We start from the raw sequence: 23,603 nt of genomic DNA, 5'->3' as shown, positions 1-23,603 counted from the left end.
AGCTCATCGGATAGAAGTAAAGTGGGCTCTTCCTGCTGCCTGCAATAACAAACAAATGCAATGGAAGACCGGTATTGCATTATTGCGACAACTACTACGTCACGTCCCCAAAGCGCGACCTGCTTAACCGACGACAGAGTCCCGCATTCCTGCGCATCGCGCCTGGCAACGAACGCTCATGTCTTGGTGAGGTTTGTTGACAACTCACAGGATAGGCGGAAAGCATTGATCTGCGCGATGCATGAGCTGGCATCTCGGATGGGTTTCCGCTAAGCAAACTTTCGGGTCCCAATACCCGCCTCTGCTCTGCCGCAAAGCGAGCGCAAGTTTGAATTGACCGTTGGTTCTCCCGGTTGCTACGGTGCAAAGGACTTGACGTCAACCTCTGTTGTCACAGATTGTCGAACTGCATGTGTCCCCGCTGGAGCAGGGCTGAGCAGAGACAGACAGGCCAGGGGTCAGGGACCTTGCAATTGGACCACGGAAAGCTGCCGCGGTTCCCCATTCTTTTCAAGCGCGTCTCACCAATGGAGAAGCGAGCAGCTAAAATAAGGTGGGAAAAAACGAGAGAAGAGGCCCGCTGGTCTCATGCGCTGGCTTCACACGGCATGGCCACGTCAAGACCTTTCTTTTCCCACTGGAGTGATTGGACCGACACACACAAGTCATGTTGAAGAGAACGGGCGGTGTGTGAGAGATTAAAAGAGCTCATCACAAATCAAGTTGCACAGCATGACTCAACACGAGGTATGCACCGTAGAGTGCGTACAGTACTAGCACGCGGGCACGAGTCAACCCGACGCGTAGCAAATCCGGGGCGGGTAGGTAGCCGATCATGGCCTCCGATCAGTGCTTACTCCCCCTCTCTCCAAGGTTGTCAGAATTCCTCCGTGTTCTATGAGTTCGTTCCTTGACCGGCATGGCACGGGTCATCAAAGACCGTTGAGTTTCCCACAACCTGACCAGGATGTTCCTCGGTGGCAGAGTTTCAGCTCGACGGAGCGAGAAACTGGCTTTGAGCCTTATGGCAAAGCAATAAGCCCTAAAAATACCACAAGGCAGTTTCAAAGTGCAGAAGCTGGACTCTGCCATTGTTTGCTCTTTGTTCTTGTCATGTAGGCAGCCCGCATGTCGCCATCACGCATTGCAAAGAGCAAAGCAAGTCAAAGAGGGTCGCAATTACAACGAGATGTCCTCATCAAACTTTTCATATTACAGTAGCGCACATGTCCGGAGCGAATGACCTCTTTTCGCAGTGATGATCGACGGGTGATGGGGGCTCTGTTCCCTCGCTCAACCAGAGAGAGTCAAGCAAGCCTCAGCGGAATAACAGCCACTGTCGCACCGGCCACGAGTGCCTGAATAAGGCAAAGCGCCAGGCACAATTTCAGAGGCGACGCAGGAACCGGGGCGGGTGTGCCTGGTTCCTGGCCAATCCCGAGGGGGAGGGAAATTGTGCAAATTTTACTCGACGGCTCTTGTGCCTTTTTGTGAACAAGAGGGAAGAGGGTCATTACCAACATCAGATTGGACAGAGCAAAGCTCGAGGTCATTTAGCGGCCAAGACCAGAAAGTGGCTCAACGTCCTGGGGCCGCCGAGATGGTTGGACGCTCACGTTGGGCACACTCTGACTCTAAGAGAGCCTCGCCGTCAGGTAATTCCCTCATCTCGCAGCCTGCGTTCATCGCCACTCGGCAAGACTTGTCGGTTCTGTTCTGTTGGAAAGTGCAGAGTTTTTCCATGGTTGCATCACCATCCCAACAGTCCGTCACCAAAGACCAGGATGGCCACTACCGGTGAAACCTTGCCTGCTCCAAGACATCTCAAGTTCGTCTCACAAAGACAAGAGAAGAGACAAAGGCCGAACAGTCGAAGGCCCTGGGCTGGCGCTTCCGGGGCATACAATGACGCCAAAAGAAACGACATGGGCCTACGACAGGGCCACGTCCCAGGGCCTGGTCGCCCGGCTCGCGTGCCTGAAGCTGTCGACATGCGCTGTAATTAATTTCCCTCGAGGGGGAGGCCCAGGCCAAGAAGCCCCGTTGACTAGGTCACTAGTACCTGAGACACGGCCCAACAAGGGCTTAATTCCGTGTCACCTATACCCAGTTTAATGGACTCCGGCCTAGCCCGCCCCTCCCATCCCACCATCATGGTCAACATCTGGCCTGGCGGCACTTTGCTGCACTTGAGCCGTACCCTGGTCAGGTCTCTCTAATGGAGGGCTCGCCTGTAAGGTCCCGCGGCGCCATTGTTTGCTGTTCGTCGCATAGACAGTGCCCCAGAGTACTTCATGGGTCCCTTCCCCCCGACGCATCCCGGACTCTCTCTTCTAGGATCCTTCTAGCCTTCAAACCTTTCGAAACATCTCTTCCCCACAGACTTCGTTGGCAGAGTCTATCGCTTCCTTTATAAACTTGCTTACATAGCCTGGCTTTCCGCTGTTTGGATTACAGAGTATTCCACTCGCTCACTTACACGACCGCCTCTACCTTCACACACACACACAAAACTTTTGCGCGCGATACACCGCTGCCTGCACGCTTTGAAAGCACTCACTTACACGGCCCATCAACTCACTCAACAAAAATGCATTTCTCTAAGCTTATCCTGGCTGTCCTGCCAGCCCTCGCCCTCGCCGAGGATACCACCACTCAGACTTCCACTGCGGTCCTTACCAAGACCTACTTCCTCTCGCAGATTCACACCGTCACCGCGACTGGCTTCAGCACTGAGGCTCAACCCGAGACCACCCAGGCTGAGACCACTTCCGAGGTTGAGACTGTCGCCGAGACCACCTCTACCCCCGTCATCGAGAGCACCAGCTTTGTCTCTGTTGTCAACGCCACCTCCCACGAGGCTACCCCCAAGAGCACCATCGCCAGCACCGCCTCTGTCGGAACCACTGGTGGTTCTGGCGAGGCTACTCAGGTCCCCGAGAACGCTGCTTCCGTTGCCCAAGTCGGCAAGATGGCCCTGGCTGGTGTCGCGGGTATGGTTGTCGTCGCCCTCCTATAGTCGCGTCCTAGTACGCAACTAGGGGGTGACCCTGATGACAGTGGATTTCCACTGTCGACTTCCGAACTCTTCGATGCGATCATCTCATCACTCAGTCTTTGAGACTCTTTTGCTTTTTACCCTTGGCCATTAGCGCGGCCTATTTCTTTACGATGAAACGACGTTAACAGCGCCACGATATCGACTGCAGAACGACACTCGCCGTCTGGCAAACACACTCTGCTTCACCTTGATGAGTCTTGAGACTCTGCCCTTTCTTCATGGATAGCCCGACTTGCTTCCATGCGCTTCATCGAGCACACCCGCTCCTTGGACACACCTCGCGGGTTTTCAACACTTAATGTTTCATTCATCCCCGGCGGCACGCACTTGCGCGCGTTGACTGCGCCATACACAGCTTCAGTCTGTGTCTTGTGCAATGCTCATGAGCTGCTGCCCATGTGTAAGGGTAACCGTTGACCTCGACCAAGCCTGTTTTATCTTCTTCACCCCCTTTTCCCATCTTTTCTAGACTCCTCAAGGATGTCTCTTCCAGGCTTGGTCAACACTCGACGGTTTTGAGATCAATCCCCTTCTCACATGGACTGCGGCCGGTGCGTGCTGCTGGCTGGAGATCCCTTTGAATTGTTATTCGGTCAACATCTCCTCCCGACTCTGCTGCCTCAAAGGGAGCCGGGACCAAGGAGACGGGGACGACGTCGGCGACGCGGGAAACAATCATATTCTCTTCAATACCTCTGATTCTTGGATGAACTGGTTTTTCTATACTTCTCTTTGGCGATACCCCCTTTAGGATGGTTGGTGATCCGGGCAGGAGCCTTCACACTTGTGACGATGCTTCACGACCCTTGGATGAAGGATTGACGTTTGGAGTATGGTTTTGTTTGATTCGGAGGGGTGGAAAATGATTTATATGAGAAGGAGGATTGGTGATTAGGTTCTGGAAAGGAACCGATGAAGGCCATTTGGCTCTTCCCAGTAGATAGGAGCAATAGACCTTGTCAGCTCAACATCTTTGTGTCAATATCTGTGAATGTTTGGCTGTCGGACCATTCGGCGACTGTTGGCCGACACATCGTTTGCTTGTCGGCGTATCGACTGTTCGCCTTCTATCGGCGACTTGATCCTCGGCTACCATGGAACTCATGGTCCGATGACTAATTTGTCCGTTGTGAAAAGGCGCAAATCAACCCTTGCAAAGGCGTTTTGGTGTTGTGATGGATCGACTGTTAGCTGCGAGGGAGCTGATTAAGGATATTGCGCCGGCCTATGATTGGCCAGTCTCTCGGATGCCACCCGGGCTCGGGCGGGTCGCATCGGCCTTTTCCCCCGAATTTCTGCATGGGCTTCTGCAGCCACTGAACCAGCTTTTGCTCAACATCCCCACGAACGCCTCAACGGTCTTTTTTATTCCTCCCCTTCCTTCTATAGACAAGAGGTCGGTTGCCTTGTCTCGATATCATGGCGTCGATAGCTCCCTCGCTCAAGCGGGCGCATGCCCCTCTCCGGAAGGCCCTCACCGCGTCTTCCACCATTCGAGCTTTCGCCACTGTACCTCCGACATCGAGCGAGCCCGCCAAGCCCAAGCGAAAGAGCTACTTCAAGGATACCACGGTTGCCGAATTCTCAGACTTCGTGGCCACCTCGTCGCCTGCGCAGCCGCTGTCGCCCGCAGAGGCATTTACTCTTCGAACCGCCGAAGTCGGCCCCGAGGGCAAGAAACGGACGATTACCAGACTGCCAGAGTGGCTCAAGACACCCATTCCTGCTGGAAACGACAACTTCAAGAGCATTAAGAAGGATCTGCGAGGATTGGGACTGCATACCGTCTGCGAGGAAGCTCGATGTCCCAACATTTCCGAGTGCTGGGGTGGTTCCGATAAGAATGCCGCCACTGCGACTATCATGCTCATGGGTGACACGTGCACCAGAGGATGCCGCTTCTGCAGTGTCAAGACGAACCGAAAGCCCGCCGCATTGGATCCTCACGAACCCGAGAACACTGCGGAGGCTCTGGCTAGGTGGGGTCTTGGATACGTTGTCTTGACCAGTGTGGACCGAGATGATCTGGCAGACGGCGGAGCACACCACTTCGCCGAGACGATTCGGAGGATCAAGCAGAAGAAGCCGTCTCTGCTTGTTGAGGCTCTGACTGGCGATTTCCGTGGTGACCTTGATATGGTAAAGGTTGTGGCCGAGAGTGGACTCGATGTCTACGCCCACAACGTTGAGACTGTCGAGGACCTCACCCCATACGTGCGAGATCGCAGGGCCACTTTCCGACAGAGCTTGAGCGTACTGAAGCACGTCAAGGAAGTCAAGGGCAAGGAGGGTATCATCACCAAGACCAGTCTGATGCTCGGTCTCGGAGAGCAAGAGCACGAGGTCATGGCCGCGCTTGAGGGTAAGAAGCCAGCCCTTTTGGAATGAACTCAACTAACAGTCGCAGAACTTCGCAAGGCCGATGTCGATGTCGTCACCTTTGGCCAGTACATGCGACCAACCAAGCGCCACCTCAAGGTCGAGAAGTACGTCACCCCTGACGAGTTTGAGATGTGGAACAAGAGGGCGCTGGATATGGGCTTCCTGTACTGCGCCAGCGGACCTCTGGTGCGCTCCTCATACAAGGCCGGAGAGGCCTTTATCGAGAACGTCCTCCGCAAGCGTTCGGGCGAGAAGGCCATGGCCAGGGGAACCCTTGCCAAGGCTGTTGCACTGGATTCGGAGACTCGATCGTCCATCTAGGGCTGCTTTCATTATAAAATTACACTACATAATCACGGGTTATGACCACGCGGTGGCCGCATCGGATGGCGTTCATTGGATAAGGGGGATGTCTTCAACTAGAAAAGCACGGCCTTCAACAAGGCTGGGTGTCACATACTCAACACAATCACTTGCCCGGAATGGGTTCATCAACATCATCCCGATTTCTTCATTCTCAGTGAGCGTCTGCAGGATATGCGTTATCATTGTGCAAAAGTTGTCCATGCTACACTTGCACTGTTCCATGAGTTGAGGGGCTCGCAGATCGACGGTGATCTGGTGGAGGTGCACAAAACCGTTGCTCGAATAGGTTGAGAAACAGTACCACTGCATGTGACTCTTCCATCTGACAGTAAGAAAATACAAGATGGATCAAGAGGATAGTTCCATGGTGCCGTGATTGAGGGGATTTCCATGCCGTTTCAATTCTGGTGCCCGAGGAAGGTGCAGGTCGCTCCCACGACTACATTCTAGGAAGGAGCATCAACACGCGCTTGCCTCGAGCATCAACTCAACTCGAAAGCACCTGGCATCTGCACATTTTCTATAATATTTTCCAACCTCACTCTCCAAGCTGGCTTTTCTTCCTTTCGACCTACCCCTCTTTCTACCCCCTCTCGTCTTCGTCCCTCGTTATGAAGTTCAAGGGGGCTCTCGCCCTTGCTCTTGCGGGCACGGCACACGCAAGATACTGGCTCGAAGATATCCCACACCTCGGAACTGCTCCCTACTACCCGGACAAGCTATACCAAGTCTTTCGCAACGTGAAGGACTATGGCGCTGTTGGCGATGGAGGTGTGTACACCCGATGCTGTTCAGGTTCTGGCTTACAGCGTATCTAGTTGCCGACGACACAGCAGCGATAAATGCTGCCATCAGTGCAGGCGTTCGATGTATCGCCGGAGTTTGCAAGGGGAGCACGATCTCGCCCGCGCTCGTCTACATTCCTTCAGGGTATGTTGCTTGAGGAAGGATGCCAGCATGCCGCTAACTTGGATAGAACCTACCTGATCAGCAACTCCATCATCGATCTATACTATACCCAGATTGTCGGTGACCCCAACGACCGTCCGATCATCAAGGCCTCTCCTGCCTTCTCCAAGGAAAGCTTTGGTCTGATCGATGCGAACCCATATCTGTGGAACGGCGCTCTATCCTGGAACTCTACAAATGTCTTCTTTCGACAGATCCGCAACTTAATCTTGGACACTACTGCTCTCCCTCCTGAGTTTCCAGCTGTGGGCATTCACTGGCCCTCTTCCCAAGCAACATCCATCAGCAGTTGCGTGTTCAGACTGTCGACTGTTCCAGGCAACGCTCACACAGGTCTGTTCATCGAGGAGGGATCCGGTGGCTTGTTGAACGATCTATACTTTTACGGCGGCGGCAATGCGACTGTTCTGGGCAATCAGCAGTTCACGGCACGCAACCTTTGGTTCTCCAATGCCGATGTTGCCGTTTGGATGACTTGGAACTGGGGATGGACCTTCAAGAGCACCGTATTCCAGAACTGCCGCGTCGGTATCAAGATGGATGATGTATCGAAGGGTGTTGGTTCCATCACTCTCCTTGACAGTTGGTTCGAGAATATTGACACTGCTATCTCGACAACACGCACCGACCCAGGCGCCGCAGGAAGCGCAGGGTCTCTGGCGATAGAGAATGTCAACTTTAAAAATGTCAACAATATCCTTGTTGGCCCTGAAGATACCGATCTTATGGGCTCTATGATGAGACCAGCAGGTGAATCTGTTTTTGTGATGGTAAGTACCGCGGAGGGAAGAGCCTGGAGTAATCTGACAGTATCAGGGACACTATGCCGAGTCTCGGGGAATGTTTGATGTAGCAGGCTACTACGCTCTACCATCACCTCGGGCTGTTACCCTTCTCGACCGCAATATCTATCTCGAGAGATCAAAGGTAGGTTGAGCCTCTGTTTTAAGGCGCTGCTAATAGCGATAGCCCCAATATGAGCAGGTTCCAAGCATCTTCTTCGTTTCAGCCAAAGCCAACGGAGCTTACGGAGATGCCTCTCATGATGATACTCAAGCCCTCAACGCGCTATTCAATTACACAGCAGCCAGCGGACTCATTGCTTACCTCGATGCTGGATACTACATGGTCACTGACACCATCTATATACCTCCGAATGCCAAAATAGTGGGAGAGGCCCTTGCGTCGATCATCATGGGTACTGGTCCAAACTTTCAAGACGTGGAAAACCCTCGACCAGTCGTTCAAGTCGGTCATCCAGGGGACGTTGGTCAAATTGAATGGTCCGACACCATTGTCTCGACCCGCGGCGCAACAGCAGGCGCCATTCTCATTGAGTACAATCTTTACAGTCCCGGTTTGCCATCCGGCATGTGGGATGTACACACTCGTATTGGAGGGTTTGCGGGAACATACCTCCAGGTTTCTGAATGCCCCGCGCTCAAAGCTACAGATACGGTTCAGCCAAAGTGTGTGGCTGCTTATATGAGTCTACACGTCACAGCGTATGCTGGAGGCTTGTTCACGGAAAACTGCTGGTACTGGGTTGCTGATCATGACCTCGAAGACCAGAAGTACCAACGAGTTACCATCTACGCAGGACGGGGTGTACTCGTCGAAGCCCGGAGAGGTCGCATCTGGCTCAGCGCAACTGGATCCGAGCATCACGTTTTGTACCAGTATCAACTCGTCAACACAAAGGACGTGTACATGGGCCATGTACAGACAGAGGAGGCATATTTCCAGCCTCGCCCCGTGGCCCAATATCCCTTCCCACTTGTGCCCATCCTCAGCGATCCTGACTTTGGGGTGGACTGTCAGAATGACCCTGTTCCTGCTGGATGTAATATGGGATGGGGCATGAGAGTCATGAATTCCAGCAATGTGGTTATTTATGGAGCGGGGCTCTACTCGTTCTTCAACAACTACAACGACTCGTGTGCGAGCAACAAGTCTCCGGAATTTTGTCAGGAGAGGATCCTGAGTTTCGCGGGTTATAATGAGGGAACGAGAGTCCTTGGACTGAGCACGGTGGGTACCAGGATCATGGTGGAGCGCGATGGTGTAGATTGGGTTCAAGCGATACAGAACAACAGCACATTTGCCGACACATTGGCTCTGTATCAGTCATGAGTATTTAACCATAATGTCCCCCGGCCAGGTAGGAAGCGCACACATAAGGTGTACATAGGGTATCAAGTGCTATACCAGTCATTTAACTAGAATCCCAAATTCCCCGCAAAGCAGTCAATGCAATGAAGACAGCCTCATCTGTTCTGATGGTCCTGCTGCCCTGGTTGGGCAGAACGTTGATCCAGTGATCAAACAGCTCCCTTGTCTTGGAGCCTTGAATATCCATGCTGCTCAACTCCTCATCATTCATAGATGCAAACTCGAGACCACGTGGGCCACCGAAGACAATGAGCAGATGGTTGAAGTTGACCCGTTTGCCATGAGGGAACGCCTTGGAGGCTGGGACTCCACGTTCCGAAGTGCCAATGCTGATGTCATAGCCATTCTCATACGGGCTCTCGGTGAAGACGCCGGACAGAGAGTTGGCCTTTCGAACAGTGTAACCCCAGTAATAGCCACCCTCTGTCCTTGGAGCGGCGGGATGGACTGGCTCGGGGTATTGGGTCTCATCGTCGGGGAACTTGAGTGTTATCCTGGTCTTTGGGGGAATTTCTTCCTGAATCTCAACTGGCTGATCTAACCCCACTTCAACAAGAGTTCCGGAACCCGTGCTTGTCTGGCCAGCAATCGTGACACCCTCGCGATAGGAAATCCACTCCTTAGGATGGGGATGATGCGGCATGTCGAGACTGGGCAGCAGCGCGGTGAGACGCAGGTTGGGGTGAAGAGGGAAGAGTGTCTTTCGCATAAAGGGCGGTGCCTCTAGGAAAGACAGAATATGGGTGAGGAAGTGGCATGGATCGGTATCTCCAGTGTAACCGTTCGGGTCCGTTTGACGAGGTCGGGCAGAGAGGGGAGAATCATCAAAGACGACGACTTCATCGACGGAGAAGACGGCGAGGGCACGAGCAATTCGACCTGGCTGGGTCATTCGCTGGTCGGCAGTAGCAAGACTGACTGGTCAGCAAAGAAATTGATGAAGGAATTGAGATCATACTTTGTAAGGACGCTACTAGGAATTGCGACGGATACTGTCCATGGTCGGCCGCCATCCGTTGGGTTGAAGGTTGCGGAAGGCTTGAAGGACGTTGTGTCCTGGGCATTGTGGCCGGTTTTCCGCTTCTATTCAAAGTTAGATATACAAGGACACCGGTTTCTTTGATAATTGACTTACCTTGGACTTGCGCTCGTGAAAAGACATTTTGATGATGGGGTTCCAAGCTGTGGAGCTTTGTCCATGCTCAGTGAAGCTCAAAAAGTTATTGCATTGATCCGGCAGAATTTGTCTGGGGTTGTCCACCGCCTGCCCGATCCGGTTCCCCGAGCACGCACATGCCTGCCTGCCTGCGCTTGGTCAGCATCACGACCAACGGAGCGATACGGATGATCTGGCCTTCATCTTGAAACTCATTCAACAACAACCATCGCAACCATGAGCGGCCCTATTAGTATCGGTTCTGAATCGGAGTGGAGCAGCCTCCTCGCCGGCACAAATGTTGTCATCGCAGACTGTAAGTCAACTCCCTCCGATGCCGCGCATCGTCACTAACACGCGCAAGTCTACGCCGACTGGTGCGGTCCCTGCAAGATGATCGCGCCGACCTTTGACAGCCTCGCCAAGGAACACTCGTCCCCTCGAAAGGTGGCCTTCGCCAAGGTCAACGTCGACAGCCAGGCGGGCATCGCGCGATCCAACGGCGTCTCAGCTATGCCCACCTTCAAGATCTTCCACAACGGCAACTGCATCGAGACCATCCGAGGTGCCAACCCCCCGGCGCTGACGGCGGCCATCAACAACGCTGTCAAGCTCGGTGGCGCGACCAAGCCTGGCGACGCATTCAAGACACCTGGCCGGACGCTGGGCGGAGATACAAAGTCGGCCTCACTGGCCAGGCAGTGGAGCCTGAAGGCACTTATGGATATGTTTGTAACATTCTTCGGACTGTACTTTGTGTCCCTGTTCTCGGTACGTTACTAGAAGGAACTGCAGGACGAGGGTGAGTTGCTAACAGGCTTCTAGTTCGATTCATACAAGGCGGCCGAGAAGAGCGTGTTCAATATTTACCGTCAACCCACAGTCCAGACTTCGAGTGGAGGGACAGTGGGTGGAGCGTCGAGGCCTGGCCCTCCGAGGTCTACATTCAAGACTTTGGCAGATATTGGTAGTGATTAAGCGATGAGCATGGCGTTGGCAAAGGATTCTTTCATGGGCATAATAATTATATCGATAGTCGAAGGCATTAGATCAACACTGATTCATAAACCATTATTCCGGAGCTTCCATATCCCTGTCCTGGCTTCCTCCGTATGAGCCTGCTCATGAGTGCGGCCATCATGATTACCACTTGCATCACGTGACTACGCGTAGCGGCGAAAAAGTTCTAGACGAGCTTCCAACCTCAGCCATCAACCCTAAAACTTGTACAATACGGAAAATGTTGTCAGCAAGGGGCATCCGGAATGCCTGCCCGAGGTGTAATGTTTCTTCTTCATTAGCTTCAACTCGTTTTTACACCCATTCCGCTCCTTCCCTACGATTACGACGAATTTCTCCCCTCCAAGCATCCCAGCCCAATAAGAGCACGGCAATTACACAGGCTTTTTCGACTTCGAGATGCTTGCGACAGGAAGCGGTGGCCCCGCGCGCATCGCCAGAAGAGATTGAGCAGGTTGTCCGAGATGCCAAGCAGCGATTCAGAGATACCTTGCCAAAGGGATATCTCAATGACGAAGAATACGCCCTCTACGAACGATTGTACGGTGCACCCTTGCGAGAGACTAGGCCTGAAGATGTTGGTATCCCAGAGCACGCCGACATGGGGCCCGAGCCCCCACGACCGGATAATGAGGGTACCATACTACGGGAGGTTGAGGGAGGCGAATTTGAGGAGATCGTCTACCAGATTCCCCGTGAGGAGGCAGCGGGAGACGAGATCGTGGAAGAGTCTGACGAGGTGCTGCCGCAATCCGAGCTGGTAGACTTGGCCATGGAGGAGTCACTACATCAACCTCCAGGATATGTCGAACTAGTGGCAAGAAACCAACGAGAGTACGATGTGATGCAAAAATTGGCCAAGGATTTTGAGGAGACCCGGCGACAACAACAAGAGGCAGAGGATCGAGTGGCGGCAGAGGAGGAGGAGCTCGCAGAGCGCCTGGCGGAGGCCGAGGAGACGCCTCAGTGGCCAGAGGAACAATGGAGGGAGAGAGTGTCTGGCGAAACTCTACGATTCCACCCTCTTTCCATTGAGGGTCGATTCCATGGCAGTCCCGTTGAGATTTCTCTGCCGCGGGACGAGCTGATCATGCCAATCCGAGACCTTCTGCAGCGAACGCACATTGATCATGTCAAGAGCGCAGCTGAAGATGCATTTGGTGGCGCTGGTTTGCCTTTATCTCCTGCGACGCCCGAAGGCAAGAGGAATGGCGGGCAGAGAGCTGCTGGCATTCACGCAGATTCCCGACACATGACCGAGATCGAGGCGGACGCTTTCATTGCAGGTTTCTTGCCACCTGCCTATGCCTCTGTTATGGCTACACTACGAGAGGTCCGGAAGCGAGTTGGAAGTGAGTGGCTGCAGTCTAAGCTCAAGGACGGTACTGGCCTTAGCGTTCTCGATGCGGGATCCGGCGGTGCTGGCTTGATTGCTTGGGATGAGATTGTGCGAGCAGAGTGGGATCTGCTGAAGGAAAATGGCCAAGTCAAAGGACTTGACCCTCCTGGCAAGCGAACAGTCGTGGTTGGATCAGATCGTCTACGACATCGCGCCAAGAGCTTCCTACACAACACTACATTTCTTCCTCGACTGCCTGATTATGAACATTCAGGGGAGATGCGTGGCCAGCATCTAGATGCAGGAGACAAGCCGCAGGCTCGAAAGAGCTACGATGTCATCATTGCGTCTCACCTCTTCCTGAAGGAGCAGCAGGATCACTACCGACAAGCTATCCTTAACAACCTCTGGAGTTTACTGAAAAAGGACGGCGGTGTCCTTATTGTTCTGGAAAAGGCTCACCCTCGTGGTTTCGAGGCTGTGGCTCATGTTCGCGACACAGTTCTGAAGCAGTTCCTTCTCCCTCAGTCGGGCCAGTCTGAGATCCCCCCTGAGGACTTCAACCCGGCTTATCAACGCGAGAAGGAGCCTGGACATGTCATTGCTCCTTGCACCAACCAAGGAGTGTGTCCCATGTACCAAGCCACTGGCAAGAGTACTGGCCGAAAGGATTTCTGCCACTTTAACCAGCGATTCGTGCGACCTACCTTTTACACTCGCATGCTCGGAAACAGCCAGGACAACCAGGGCGAGGTCGAGTTCAGCTATGTGGCTCTCAGACGTGGTGTAGCCAAGGAGAGCTCCTGGACTGGCAAGCAGGCGACGGAGGAGGCTTTCAAGGGATACGAACACTCGGAGACAAAGCCCGATATGCAGACGCTACCTCGAACGATCTTGCCTCCCCTGAAGCGTAAGGGTCACGTCACTCTGGACCTGTGTACCCCTGAAGGCAAGCTTGAGAGATGGACGGTGCCCAAGAGCTTCGGCAAGGTAGCATACCACGACGCTCGCAAGGCACGATGGGGAGATCTCTGGGCACTTGGAGCCAAGACGCGAGTTCTCCGACAGGTCCGGGCGGGCAAGGGACACGACGACGGCGGCAAGCGAGCGGGAGAGGGCAAGAAGCCTAGAAAGGTCGAGATCGTCATGGGTCCCGGGGGCATCAGCGCGAGCGAGAAGAACGCGCCCCGGGAGCGACGCGGCAAGAACAAGCAGGATAAGAAGAGCCGGTTGATCCGGGAGATCCTGGAGGCGGAGGAGGAAGAGGAGAAGATGATTGCCAAGCAGATGGACGAGGAGGTGGAGGCTGAGCTGGAGGAGGACAGCAGGAAAGGGCGTTGAGAAATTGTATCACCAATGTAAAAGTATAATGTACAAAAATGAGGCATCAGGTCGGGGTATGACATGAGGCGTTGGATATCATGATAGATCTCAACACAAGCACAACACAACGTAACGACATATTTGGACCTTGTTTTCATCCCGTTTGAAGTATTCTCGAGCCTAGATGCCGGTGCCATTGTGGGTCCCCCCGGACACTATCAAAATTTTCCTCCGGGTCTAGGATGCGATCTTGAGTGGGTTGTGCTTCCTCCTCCCACCACATTCGAGCCACGCCCGGTTAGCTCAATCGGTAGAGCGTGAGACTCTTAGAAATGCCATCTGATGGTATCGAGTACGCGATCTCAAGGTTGCGGGTTCGACCCCCGCATCGGGCTGTTCCTATAATTCGATTGCGAGCAAATTGCGAGGCTTTCTCTTTTTGCCGTTGTGAGATGCGGTTGTGTGGTGTTGGGGTGCTCACGTGATGTGAAGTTGTGATATCACGTGATCTATTCTCTTTTTATCCCCTGTCATTCCATCTCCCTGTGACCAACAGCTGGCCATCCCAATGCTACCCCTCCAGGGTCAGTCGTGATTTTGGCATCTCCTATCTTCAGCCGCCCATTATCACGTTATCATGGTTCATGCATCTCCGATTGCGGGCCGCGGAAGTCGGCGATTGCGCCTTTTGCGGCAGAAATTCTTTGCGGCCGCCCGACAGGCCGATAACGCCACGAGGGACGACGCCCCGCGGAGACTGAATGGCGTCAGTTCGTGCCAATCAGAAGGGGCTGATTTGGGTTGGAGGTGACCGTCTTGGAGGGGTAGAGGGGCACTTTCAATGGGCAAGGGTCTCTCTTTTTTTTTAATTTGCGGTCGGTCGTCGTGGGGTGTGTACATGGGGAGCTTGTTTATAAGCCGGACAAGTCTCGCAATTACGGCGTTGGATGGTTTTTGGGGGGAGCTCTCTTTTGACTCTTTGACTCTTGTCTTTGACTGATTCATTCAGCTGGTTGATTCAATATTTCCCAATCTGGGGTCCCGTCATCAAAATGGCGACAGCTTCACCCACTTCGCTCCTCGCCGCTCTCAACTGTAGAGACAACATCCACCTCGTGATCGGAACAAACCCTCTCGCAGCCACTCGATGCGGACAGTCACTCAATGCTGGAGCGCGACCTATCCTCATTGCTCCTGAGGGTGCAGAGCTTCACTATGCCCTGCAAAAGAGGATAGACGAGGGCCTTGTTCAGTGGCACAAGAAGCCCTTTCAGGACGCTGATCTGCTGCGACTTGGTCGCGAGGAGGTTGACGGTGTTGTCGATGCCGTCTTTGTTACTTCGGGGCCTCGAGATCCCTCCAGTGAGTCCTTTGTGTCAAATAACCATCAATTGAAGCTAACAGCCTAGGTCTTCACATCGCCGCCCTCTGCAAGCGAAACCGAATTCCCGTAAACGTCGTCGACGCTCCTCAGCTCTGCACATTCTCCCTCCTCTCAACACACTCGGACGGTCCCCTCCAGATCGGCGTCACAACCAATGGCCGCGGCTGTAAGCTAGCCTCGCGCATCCGTCGTGACATTGCTGCTTCTCTTCCCGCCGACCTCGGTGCAGCTTGCTCTCGTTTAGGCGATGTGCGCCGGCGCATTCATCAAGAGGACTCGCTCGGTTCTCAAGACGACCCTGCCTCCCTCGACGATTCTTTCGATCAGACAGCTCAGTTCAATAAGCTCGTCACAGACGAAGATGCCAAGAATAGAAGAGTGCGCTGGTTGAGTCAGGTCTGCGAATACTGGCCTCTTAAGCGACTGGCCGCCATCACAGACGACGATGTCGAGACTATTCTCAAGTCATACCCCGGAAACGGCCCCGACATCAAGCGTGACCCCGGTACTCCGGAGAAGCGCATCGGCACAATCATCCTGGCCGGCAGCGGACCCGGCCACCCAGACCTCCTCACCCAGGCCACCCACAAGGCCATCAAGTCGGCCGACCTCATCCTCGCCGACAAGCTCGTACCCTCAGGTGTCCTCGACCTCATCCCCCGCCGTACCCCCGTTCAGATCGCCCGCAAGTTCCCCGGCAACGCCGACCGTGCCCAGGAGGAGCTTCTCGAGATGGCCCTCGCCGGCGTGCGCGAGGGCAAGACTGTGCTCCGCCTCAAGCAGGGTGACCCCTACGTCTATGGTCGCGGTGGTGAGGAAGTGGCCTACTTCCGCCAGCATGGTCTTGGTGATCGTGTCTCTGTCCTCCCTGGTGTCACCAGTGCTCTGAGTGCACCCCTCTTTGCTGCTATCCCTCCCACGCAGCGCGATGTCGCTGACCAGGTCCTCATCTGCACGGGTACCGGCAAGAAGGGCAAGCCCCCTGCGCCACCAGAGTATGTGGCTAGTCGTACCGTAGTCTTCCTGATGGCCCTCCACCGCATCAACGGTCTCATCCGTGAGCTCACCACTCACATCGAGCTTGAGCCTCTGGCACCCGCCAATGAAGAAGCCGCCTCAGCCCAGCCTCCTCCTCCCCCAGAGCCATCTCAAGTCTCCCCGGTGACGGGCGAGAGCAAGCGTACTCTATGGCCACGCAACACTCCCTGTGCTGTCATTGAGCGGGCCAGCTGTCCAGACCAGCGAGTCATCCGAACAACACTCCAGCACGTCGCCGAAGCTATCGAGACCGAGGGCAGTCGGCCACCGGGTCTGTTGGTAGTCGGAAGAGCCTGTGAGGCCCTTTTCACCCCGGAAAAGGGCCGCGCCTGGGCTGTCGAGGAGGGATTCAGGGGTATGGAGCTGGAGGATTTCACGGTTGGTCTTGAAGCATTGCAGGCATGAGACTGTTGTTTATGCGATTATCAAAATGCGGAGTTTGGGCATAGCGTACGGTAGCATTGCTGGAGTTTGATAGAATTGAAGCCCTGTTTTTGGCACTTTAGGACCGTCAAGATACCCGAACACGATTGGTGTCCGGCTCACCGTCGTTCGCGTCGTTGTATGGCCATTGCCGTTCAATCCATTGTCACCCAACCCCTCGTTGTCCAGTTCGTCGTCGTTCGGGTCTTCATCGTGTGGTCTATCATTGTCAGGCTCATCGTCGTTTGAGTCGTCGAAAATGTGATCGTCTGACGCCGCATATTCGTTCATCCGCTCATCATGACATGGGACGTTGGGTATGCCCTCATTCTCAGGGTAGGTGTGTTATTCTCCGAATCAAATCCAACGCCAACTCACCCAAGGGATATGATACAAGACAAACGCACCCTTAGCAGCACAATCTCCTATTCGAAGCCCAATCAGTCTCCAAGAGCATCCCCTCACATTACTCGACGTCGTTGAGGCTCCGGCTCGTCCCAGGTAGATGGAGCCCGCCTCCTCGCCCCTGCCACACCCACCGACGCTGTGTATTGGACGTAGCCCTCTAGGAGTATCAACTCGCGATACTTTTCATCACCCAGACACCCCCGCATGGCCTCGTTCCGGAACGGCGCCACGAGACTGTTGAGCTGCTGATACGCGTCTTGCCACTTTTTGACCTTGAGCTGATGCTCCCCTCCTGTCTTGGTCACGACCAAGGTGTAAGGCGACCTGCTTTGGGTTGTCTCGAGCCTGAAGGAATAGGTGTCACCCAACAGCATTTCCTCAATGTGCTTTCGACGCTTCTGGGGGGCAGGAAACTCCCAGGTCTGCATAACAGGGGACGCGAGAAACGTCCTAAGCTCCCGACAGTCAGAACACGAACAGCCACGCGCATCATAAGTCCAGCCATTTGGCTCGACAGGGAGCGGAGGCATGGTGGTACGGATGAAATCCCGTATCAAGAGCTCAACAAGTTCTCCGAACTCTGGCACTGGCACAGCCTCCCCTCTTTCAAACAACCCAGCCAGATGTTTGACGAGACCTTCCATGATGGCGCGTGACCGGCCGATGTTGCGAGGCCATGAATGCCGCGACTTGGCCAGACTCGTAGAGGTCGCTGCGAGGAGTCTCGAAGCCTCCTCGGGCAATCCGCCAATGTGACAGTCTTGGATGCACCTCACAAAGGGGGAGAGGACGGGCTCAGGGGTCCCCCCATTGTAGCCGAAATCCTTAATTCGGAGTATGAGCTTGTCAAAACCGTGCTGAATGATGCTCCGGCGCATGGCGTTTGCGTTCAGGAATCCGGGGTCGTTGCTATGTAGCCACAAAGAACGCAAAAGATTAAACAAGTACGGCCTGCTAGCATGTGCAGCGATGTTGGGAAGAAACCTATCCAAGGTTTAGTCAACTCTGGTCTGAACACACCCGAGACCCAACTGACCTGTTCAAAATCCAGTCCGGCTTCTCGGATCGTTCCTTGATCCAGTCGAGGGCCAGGCTACAATCGAAAGAGTCCCATTTCTGTTCTGTCTCCATCTTCAAGTCCGACACACCCAGCACCCAGGCATCAAAGGACTGGGCTAGAGCCATATTCTCAATACTAAACTTGAGACTGGCACAGCTCTGTCGGAAATCTTGGAAGCTCCGCTCTGTCAGGGGGCCGAGCCTGGGAATGATCGGTCAGCTGAATAGCCACATGATGGCCAGCACATAGATACACCTACCAATCGTTCCAGTTGACATCATCTTGCTTGTTAAGATACTCCTTAGCCAGGTGCTGTTCAAGCAGCTTGGCCACGTGCATTGAATCCAAGTTTGTTGCAAATGATGTAACAGCAAGGGTCTTGTTATATAGAGCCGTGTCACCAGTCTCCAAACTCAATTCGAGGATTCTTTCCACGGCCATGGCTCTCAGCATTTCACCGGCTCCGGAAAGCCTAGTCATCGTGTCCAACAGGGCCTGCCTAGGCTTTGGATCATCTGGAAACCTCTCCATATCCGCGGTGAGTATGTTGAGGACGTTTTCAACAGCCTCCTGGCAGAACACCGTGCCGCCATAGTAACCGACACGTTTTCTAAAGTCGATCAAGTTAACGATATGCTCCCTGGGGACAATAAGAGCAGCCGTGTCGTTAATTCGGCGAGAGTATTCCCCTTCCTCACAGGCCCACTCAGGGTTGTCCTCTAGATCATCGCTATCAGGCTCGCGAAGCTCCAGATTATACTGAGAGAAGCCCAGGATCTCCTTCTTCGCGCTGAAGCTGCCAGATATGGGTAAGTCGTCGCCATCTGGTGTACAGACTGCGTCAATGGTGTGAGTCACCGCTGATACTTCACCGCAGTCCTCTGTTATCTCGTGGGTGATTTGTGCGAACAAAAAGTAACAACCCACTTCCGGACAAATGTCACTAAGAAACTGACAGACGGTTTGATCGTGGCCTTTTGTTCCCTCGAGCGATGCGGGATGGTCTTTGGCGATGTCGGCCAATGGAAAAAACAATTTGTCAATTCCAGGGAAGTTTGATGTCCACGCTCCCAAGATCTCTCGGACACGAATCATTGAAGACTGTATTACCTGGCCGGCATGGGGCCCCGGACGTGTTGAGCCTGCCTTCCACAGGTCATACGTGATGGCCAGACGATATCCGGAAGTCAAGTCGTCGACTTCGCATTTGACGCCCTGGAGCCAGGAGATGGCAGAAACATCCAGTGCAGATGACGATGCTGGTGAGAAGCAAAATGAGATAGTCTCGATGGACAAGTTGACGTTTGCGCCCTGGTGTTCCGATGGAAGGAAGATGACGAGCGTGCCAATGATATCGGTCGTATTCTCTCTAGGAGAGTCTTGTCTCGGGATTGGCCCTGGTCCGTACAGCATCAGATGTCTAGGCACAGACGAGACGCCTCCAATGTCGAGAGTGTTTGCGACATCGCCTGCAACTATCTGCAGGAACCCGGGCCATGCCGGGTTGGTCAATTGGAACTGTGCTTGGTCCAACTCCCATGCATTGCCAGTCGGGGCTCGGCGGCAGTGGCTCTTAATATCTTGAGCCGCTTGCTCATTGAGAGGCAATGGAACGATGGGATTCCCTTCAATTTTCAGGCCTGGGTTGATGAACGATGGGTACCGTTTGAAGGTGGCGATGCCGCCTATCTGTTGGATGTTGCTCAACGATTCAAAAAGCCTTCTTTTCCATTCGCCCACAGACACTCGAGGAGCCTCAGAGTCGCTATCATCGGGGATTTCGATGACAGTAGGTGGACCTGGCATGATGGTTTCGATGAGGGAAGCGCGTCATGAATGATGCCAAGTCGAGGTGGCTTCTCCGCTCCTGATGGACGACGCGACGCGTCGCAATTAATTAGTTAATTGGTGGCGGCTTGATTGAGCCAACTTTGGAGCGAACGTCATCTCGAAAAGGCAAGCAAGATGGAGGTTCACTCCAGGGATGATGATATGGTTAATGATGCATATTTAGCATATCTTTTATGCACCCGAACCTATGACAACATAACAAAGATCATGGCCTTGATGGTGGGTGAAGCTGAAATGGGTATCGAGAGGAGAGGCAGATGCTTGGCTTTCTACCCACCTCCCTTCCCTTGCTATTAATTAAAAGGGAAGCAATTCCGTAAGGAACCGGTTCGTGCCTTCTTATTAATCGTTTCTTTTCCCAGGCAAGAGTCTATCAGGGTGCTTCTGCGTCATAGCGCGTCTAGATACTGAAAACCATCACTGACTCTACTAAACCACCACGCCTCAAAGCCACGATACTCTTTTATACAATCACATTGCCCGAAAAGCTCACGATCCTGTAACGACATTCGTCGACATTCGTCGACATTGAGATCATTCCATACCACAGCTACACAAGCACGGCTCCAACCAGCTGACTCATCAGCCCCATCCTGCAGGCAGTCTCCGTTTTCGCAGTAAATCTCGGTGAGAGGCATCATGTTGATACACCTCCACTTTGCGGATGAAATGGCCGACCCTCTATCACGGCGAGCGACCGAGGCGGTGGGCGGGCTGGATCTGCCGTGGAGGTTTGCGCCAAGAGGAGATTACCACCCGGACCACAACCCAGAGGGATTGATATCCTTTGCCACAGCTGAGAATGCATGGATCCTCTCCTTGGTAACTAACGTCAAGCACTAACACCATTCAGGCTCTGGTAACACAAGAGTTGAAGCAATTCGTCGATGAAAATGTATGAGAAGCCCCATACAAAAGAACCCGTGCCAATGGCTCCTCCACACCCCGAAACCCTGACTTACAACCCAGGTCACCTTCTCCCTCGATGACTTTCTCTACCGCGGCAGCCATGCAGGAGGCCCACGTTTCCCCAAAGCCCTGGCCGTCCACCTCAACGAGTATCTTCAGCCACACGACCCCATCACCCCGGACATGATCCAGATCGTTGGGGCCGCTACTGCAATGCATGATATCCTCGCGTGGGGAGTTGCGGATCCCTATGATGGTGTCTTGACTAGCAGGCCCGTCTACGGCCGCTTCGAGCTTGATTTCGGTAACAAGTCTCAGGTGAGGGTCGTATACGCCTCCACAGAGGCCGAGAACTCTTTCCAGGATGATGTTGTCGAAAAGTTTGAGGAGGCCTTGATCCGATCCAGAAAGGCTGGCATCGACGTTAAAATGCTGTTGATTGTTAACCCACACAACCCGCTGGGTAAGTAAGTTGATCCCTTTTAGTGCAGACTAACACCTTTCAGGGAGATGCTACCCTCGCTCTACCCTCATCAAGATCATGCAGTTTTGCCAAAAACATCGGCTACACCTCCTGAGCGACGAAATCTACGCCTGTTCCGTATTCGACGCAGGGGAGGCTGCCGTTCCTTTCACCTCAATCTTATCCATTGATTCGTCGGACCTTATCGATCCAGACCTTCTTCATGTGACCTACGGTCTTAGCAAAGATTTTGGAGCAGCTGGTCTGCGTGTCGGAGCCATCATTACTCGTAGCAAGCCTGTCCTTCGAGCCATCGAGGCAGCCATGCGTTTTCACAACCCTTCTGGCGCCAGTCTCGCCATCGGGAGCGCCATGCTTGAGAACAGGGAGTGGTGCCGTGCCTTTATCGAGGGTTCAAGGACCAAGCTTGCTCAGGCGTACAAGCACGTCACCAAGGGGCTTACGGATATTGGCATACGATATCTGCCTGGCAGCAATGCGGGCTTCTTTGTCTGGATCGATTTGTCTCCGTATTTTCTATCCGAGCTAGGCGGGGAGAGGACTCGCGAGTTTGCTCTGGCTAAGAAGCTAAAAGAGGAGGGTGTGTTCCTGCACCCCTGCGAAGAACATTCGGTCCATCCTGGGTGGTTTCGACTGGTGTATTCGCAAGATGCGAGAATAGTAACGAAAGGACTCGAGAGGTGTGTTTTCTCTGAAACACGTCGACGCAACTAATGTTTTGTAGGATTAAGAGAGCAATCTCTTAGCTGATATCGATGGGTGGCAGTTGGGTAGAGAGAATCAACTTCGTCAGTGGCGGATCCATCCTAGGGCCAGAAATTTCAAAGAGTCAGTCCAAAGGATCAGATCTTTGTGTAATCTTGGATATAAGGAATCAGCTTTCACAATACGAGGTGCATGTGCCAAGGAGTCGATGCCAAGACTGAAATCAAACTTGTTTCAAGCATATTTTAACGACTTTTGATGCAAACTCGACGACCATTTGACAACCAATCACTGGGTAACGGCGTCCTCGAACCTCTTGCCCGTCAACATGAGGAAGGCCTCCCGGTATCGGTCTGAGGTAGCCTGGACAATCTCCTCGGGCAGCGACACGCCATCCTTGCCCTTCAGCCCCTCCTTGATCAGCCAGTTGCGGATAAACTGCTTGTCGAAGCTGTCCTGATCACGGCCAGGCATGTAGCCCGCAGCGGGCCAGAATCGGGATGAATCAGGGGTCAAAACCTCATCGACGAGGTAGATGTTTCCCTCGGCGTCCTTGGCAAATTCAAACTTGGTGTCGGCGAGAATGATGCCTCGCTCCTCGGCGTACTTGGATGCCTCTTCGTAAATCTTGAGCGACAGCTCCTTGACGCGGTCAGCAGTCTCGCGGTCGCCAACCTCCTTCCAGGCATCATCGGGGTGGATGTTCTCGTCATGCTCTCCGGCATCGGCCTTGGTGCTAGGCGTCCAGAGAGGCTGCTTGAACTTCTGGGCCTCCTCCATGCCTGGCTCGACAGAGATACCATGCACAGTTCCGCTCTTCTTGTACTCCTTAAAGGCAGATCCGGTAAGGTAGCCTCGCCTGCAATTGTCAGCCCCTGTGACCGGGGTAAGAAAGAGGAGCGGGCAAGGTCGATTGCTCGCTGTTCCACCACCAGTAACACAATGCTCCTTGGGGCTCATCAAACAAGCAAAGGGAAACTTACACAATGCTCTCCAGCTTCACGACCTGCAGACGGCGCACCTGCATGGAGCGGTCCTTGATGGCCTTGGCTTCTTCGGGGGTCACGCCGGCGGGAACGTCGAGGGTGATGAAGTGAGTGCGCAGGTCGGGGATGCGTTCCGTCAAGACCTTGAACCAGTGTGCCGAGATGATGTTCAGGATCTTGCCCTTGTCAGGGATGCCATTCTTCATAACGACGTCAAAGGCCGAGACACGGTCACTGGCGACGAAGAGGAGGGTATCGGCATCGGGAAGCTTGAACAGATCGCGCACCTTGCCGGAGGCGATCTTCTCGAGGGAGGACACGGGGATCTGAGTCTGAGCCATTGTAACGGATTGCTGCTGCGCTGCCGAGATGTAATGTGATGTGACACTTCAAAGAGGTGACAGTGATGAAATCGTGAGGAGAAAAATTTAGCCGGCCAGTTGGAAGCAGCAGAGATAAAAGCTTCTCCACTGAGTCATCGCCGTTTCCCTCTCCATTTTATCCAACTCTTTCCTTCCCCCGGCGGAGAAATGATGCCTCCATCTTGAAACGCCAGACGGATTTTTG

At 53.8% G+C, this 23,603-nt stretch overlaps 9 protein-coding genes across 9 annotated transcripts; 6 read left to right on the top strand and 3 right to left on the bottom strand.

The window, feature by feature from the left end:
- Positions 1 to 2,590: 2,590 nt before the first annotated feature.
- MRS44_006049 (uncharacterized protein) lies at positions 2,591 to 3,019 on the top strand (the record flags this gene model as incomplete). Its single annotated transcript, XM_046269058.2, has 1 exon — positions 2,591 to 3,019. One exon carries the CDS (start codon positions 2,591 to 2,593, stop codon positions 3,017 to 3,019), a length of 429 nt encoding a protein of 142 aa, XP_046140374.1.
- A 1,461-nt stretch (positions 3,020 to 4,480) lies between these two features.
- MRS44_006048 (uncharacterized protein) lies at positions 4,481 to 5,764 on the top strand (the record flags this gene model as incomplete). Its single annotated transcript, XM_046274697.2, has 2 exons — positions 4,481 to 5,423; positions 5,469 to 5,764. 2 exons carry the CDS (start codon positions 4,481 to 4,483, stop codon positions 5,762 to 5,764), a joined length of 1,239 nt encoding a protein of 412 aa, XP_046140375.1.
- Positions 5,765 to 6,420: 656 nt separating this feature from the next.
- MRS44_006047 (uncharacterized protein) lies at positions 6,421 to 8,911 on the top strand (the record flags this gene model as incomplete). Its single annotated transcript, XM_046269069.2, has 5 exons — positions 6,421 to 6,580; positions 6,628 to 6,739; positions 6,786 to 7,548; positions 7,595 to 7,705; positions 7,748 to 8,911. The coding sequence occupies 5 exons, from the start codon at positions 6,421 to 6,423 to the stop codon at positions 8,909 to 8,911; spliced, it is 2,310 nt and encodes a 769-aa protein (XP_046140376.2).
- Positions 8,912 to 8,993: 82 nt separating this feature from the next.
- MRS44_006046 (uncharacterized protein) lies at positions 8,994 to 10,112 on the bottom strand (the record flags this gene model as incomplete). The annotated part of the gene is made up of 3 exons (XM_046269065.2): positions 8,994 to 9,864; positions 9,909 to 10,033; positions 10,086 to 10,112. The coding sequence occupies 3 exons, from the start codon at positions 10,110 to 10,112 to the stop codon at positions 8,994 to 8,996; spliced, it is 1,023 nt and encodes a 340-aa protein (XP_046140377.1).
- Positions 10,113 to 10,343: 231 nt separating this feature from the next.
- MRS44_006045 (uncharacterized protein) lies at positions 10,344 to 13,806 on the top strand (the record flags this gene model as incomplete). Its single annotated transcript, XM_065621616.1, has 4 exons — positions 10,344 to 10,422; positions 10,471 to 10,877; positions 10,932 to 11,012; positions 11,509 to 13,806. The coding sequence occupies 4 exons, from the start codon at positions 10,344 to 10,346 to the stop codon at positions 13,804 to 13,806; spliced, it is 2,865 nt and encodes a 954-aa protein (XP_065477688.1).
- Positions 13,807 to 14,840: 1,034 nt separating this feature from the next.
- Positions 14,841 to 16,615, top strand: MRS44_006044 (uncharacterized protein; the record flags this gene model as incomplete). The annotated part of the gene is made up of 2 exons (XM_046269076.2): positions 14,841 to 15,150; positions 15,198 to 16,615. 2 exons carry the CDS (start codon positions 14,841 to 14,843, stop codon positions 16,613 to 16,615), a joined length of 1,728 nt encoding a protein of 575 aa, XP_046140379.2.
- A 9-nt stretch (positions 16,616 to 16,624) lies between these two features.
- MRS44_006043 (uncharacterized protein) lies at positions 16,625 to 19,907 on the bottom strand (the record flags this gene model as incomplete). The annotated part of the gene is made up of 4 exons (XM_046269078.2): positions 16,625 to 16,853; positions 17,099 to 18,025; positions 18,078 to 18,302; positions 18,361 to 19,907. The coding sequence occupies 4 exons, from the start codon at positions 19,905 to 19,907 to the stop codon at positions 16,625 to 16,627; spliced, it is 2,928 nt and encodes a 975-aa protein (XP_046140380.2).
- Positions 19,908 to 20,591: 684 nt separating this feature from the next.
- MRS44_006042 (uncharacterized protein) lies at positions 20,592 to 22,091 on the top strand (the record flags this gene model as incomplete). The annotated part of the gene is made up of 4 exons (XM_065621615.1): positions 20,592 to 20,774; positions 20,922 to 21,324; positions 21,368 to 22,025; positions 22,070 to 22,091. The coding sequence occupies 4 exons, from the start codon at positions 20,592 to 20,594 to the stop codon at positions 22,089 to 22,091; spliced, it is 1,266 nt and encodes a 421-aa protein (XP_065477687.1).
- Positions 22,092 to 22,338: 247 nt separating this feature from the next.
- MRS44_006041 (uncharacterized protein) lies at positions 22,339 to 23,377 on the bottom strand (the record flags this gene model as incomplete). Its single annotated transcript, XM_046269081.2, has 2 exons — positions 22,339 to 22,909; positions 23,034 to 23,377. 2 exons carry the CDS (start codon positions 23,375 to 23,377, stop codon positions 22,339 to 22,341), a joined length of 915 nt encoding a protein of 304 aa, XP_046140382.1.
- Positions 23,378 to 23,603: the final 226 nt, after the last annotated feature.

The sequence above is a fragment of the Fusarium solani genome (genome assembly GCF_023522795.1).
Source record: "Fusarium solani strain SB1 chromosome Unknown bctg00000003_1, whole genome shotgun sequence".
NCBI classification, from domain to species: domain Eukaryota; kingdom Fungi; phylum Ascomycota; class Sordariomycetes; order Hypocreales; family Nectriaceae; genus Fusarium; species Fusarium solani.
The sequence above is the reverse complement of the archived record's forward strand: the minus strand, read 5'-3'. Positions and strand labels throughout refer to the sequence as shown.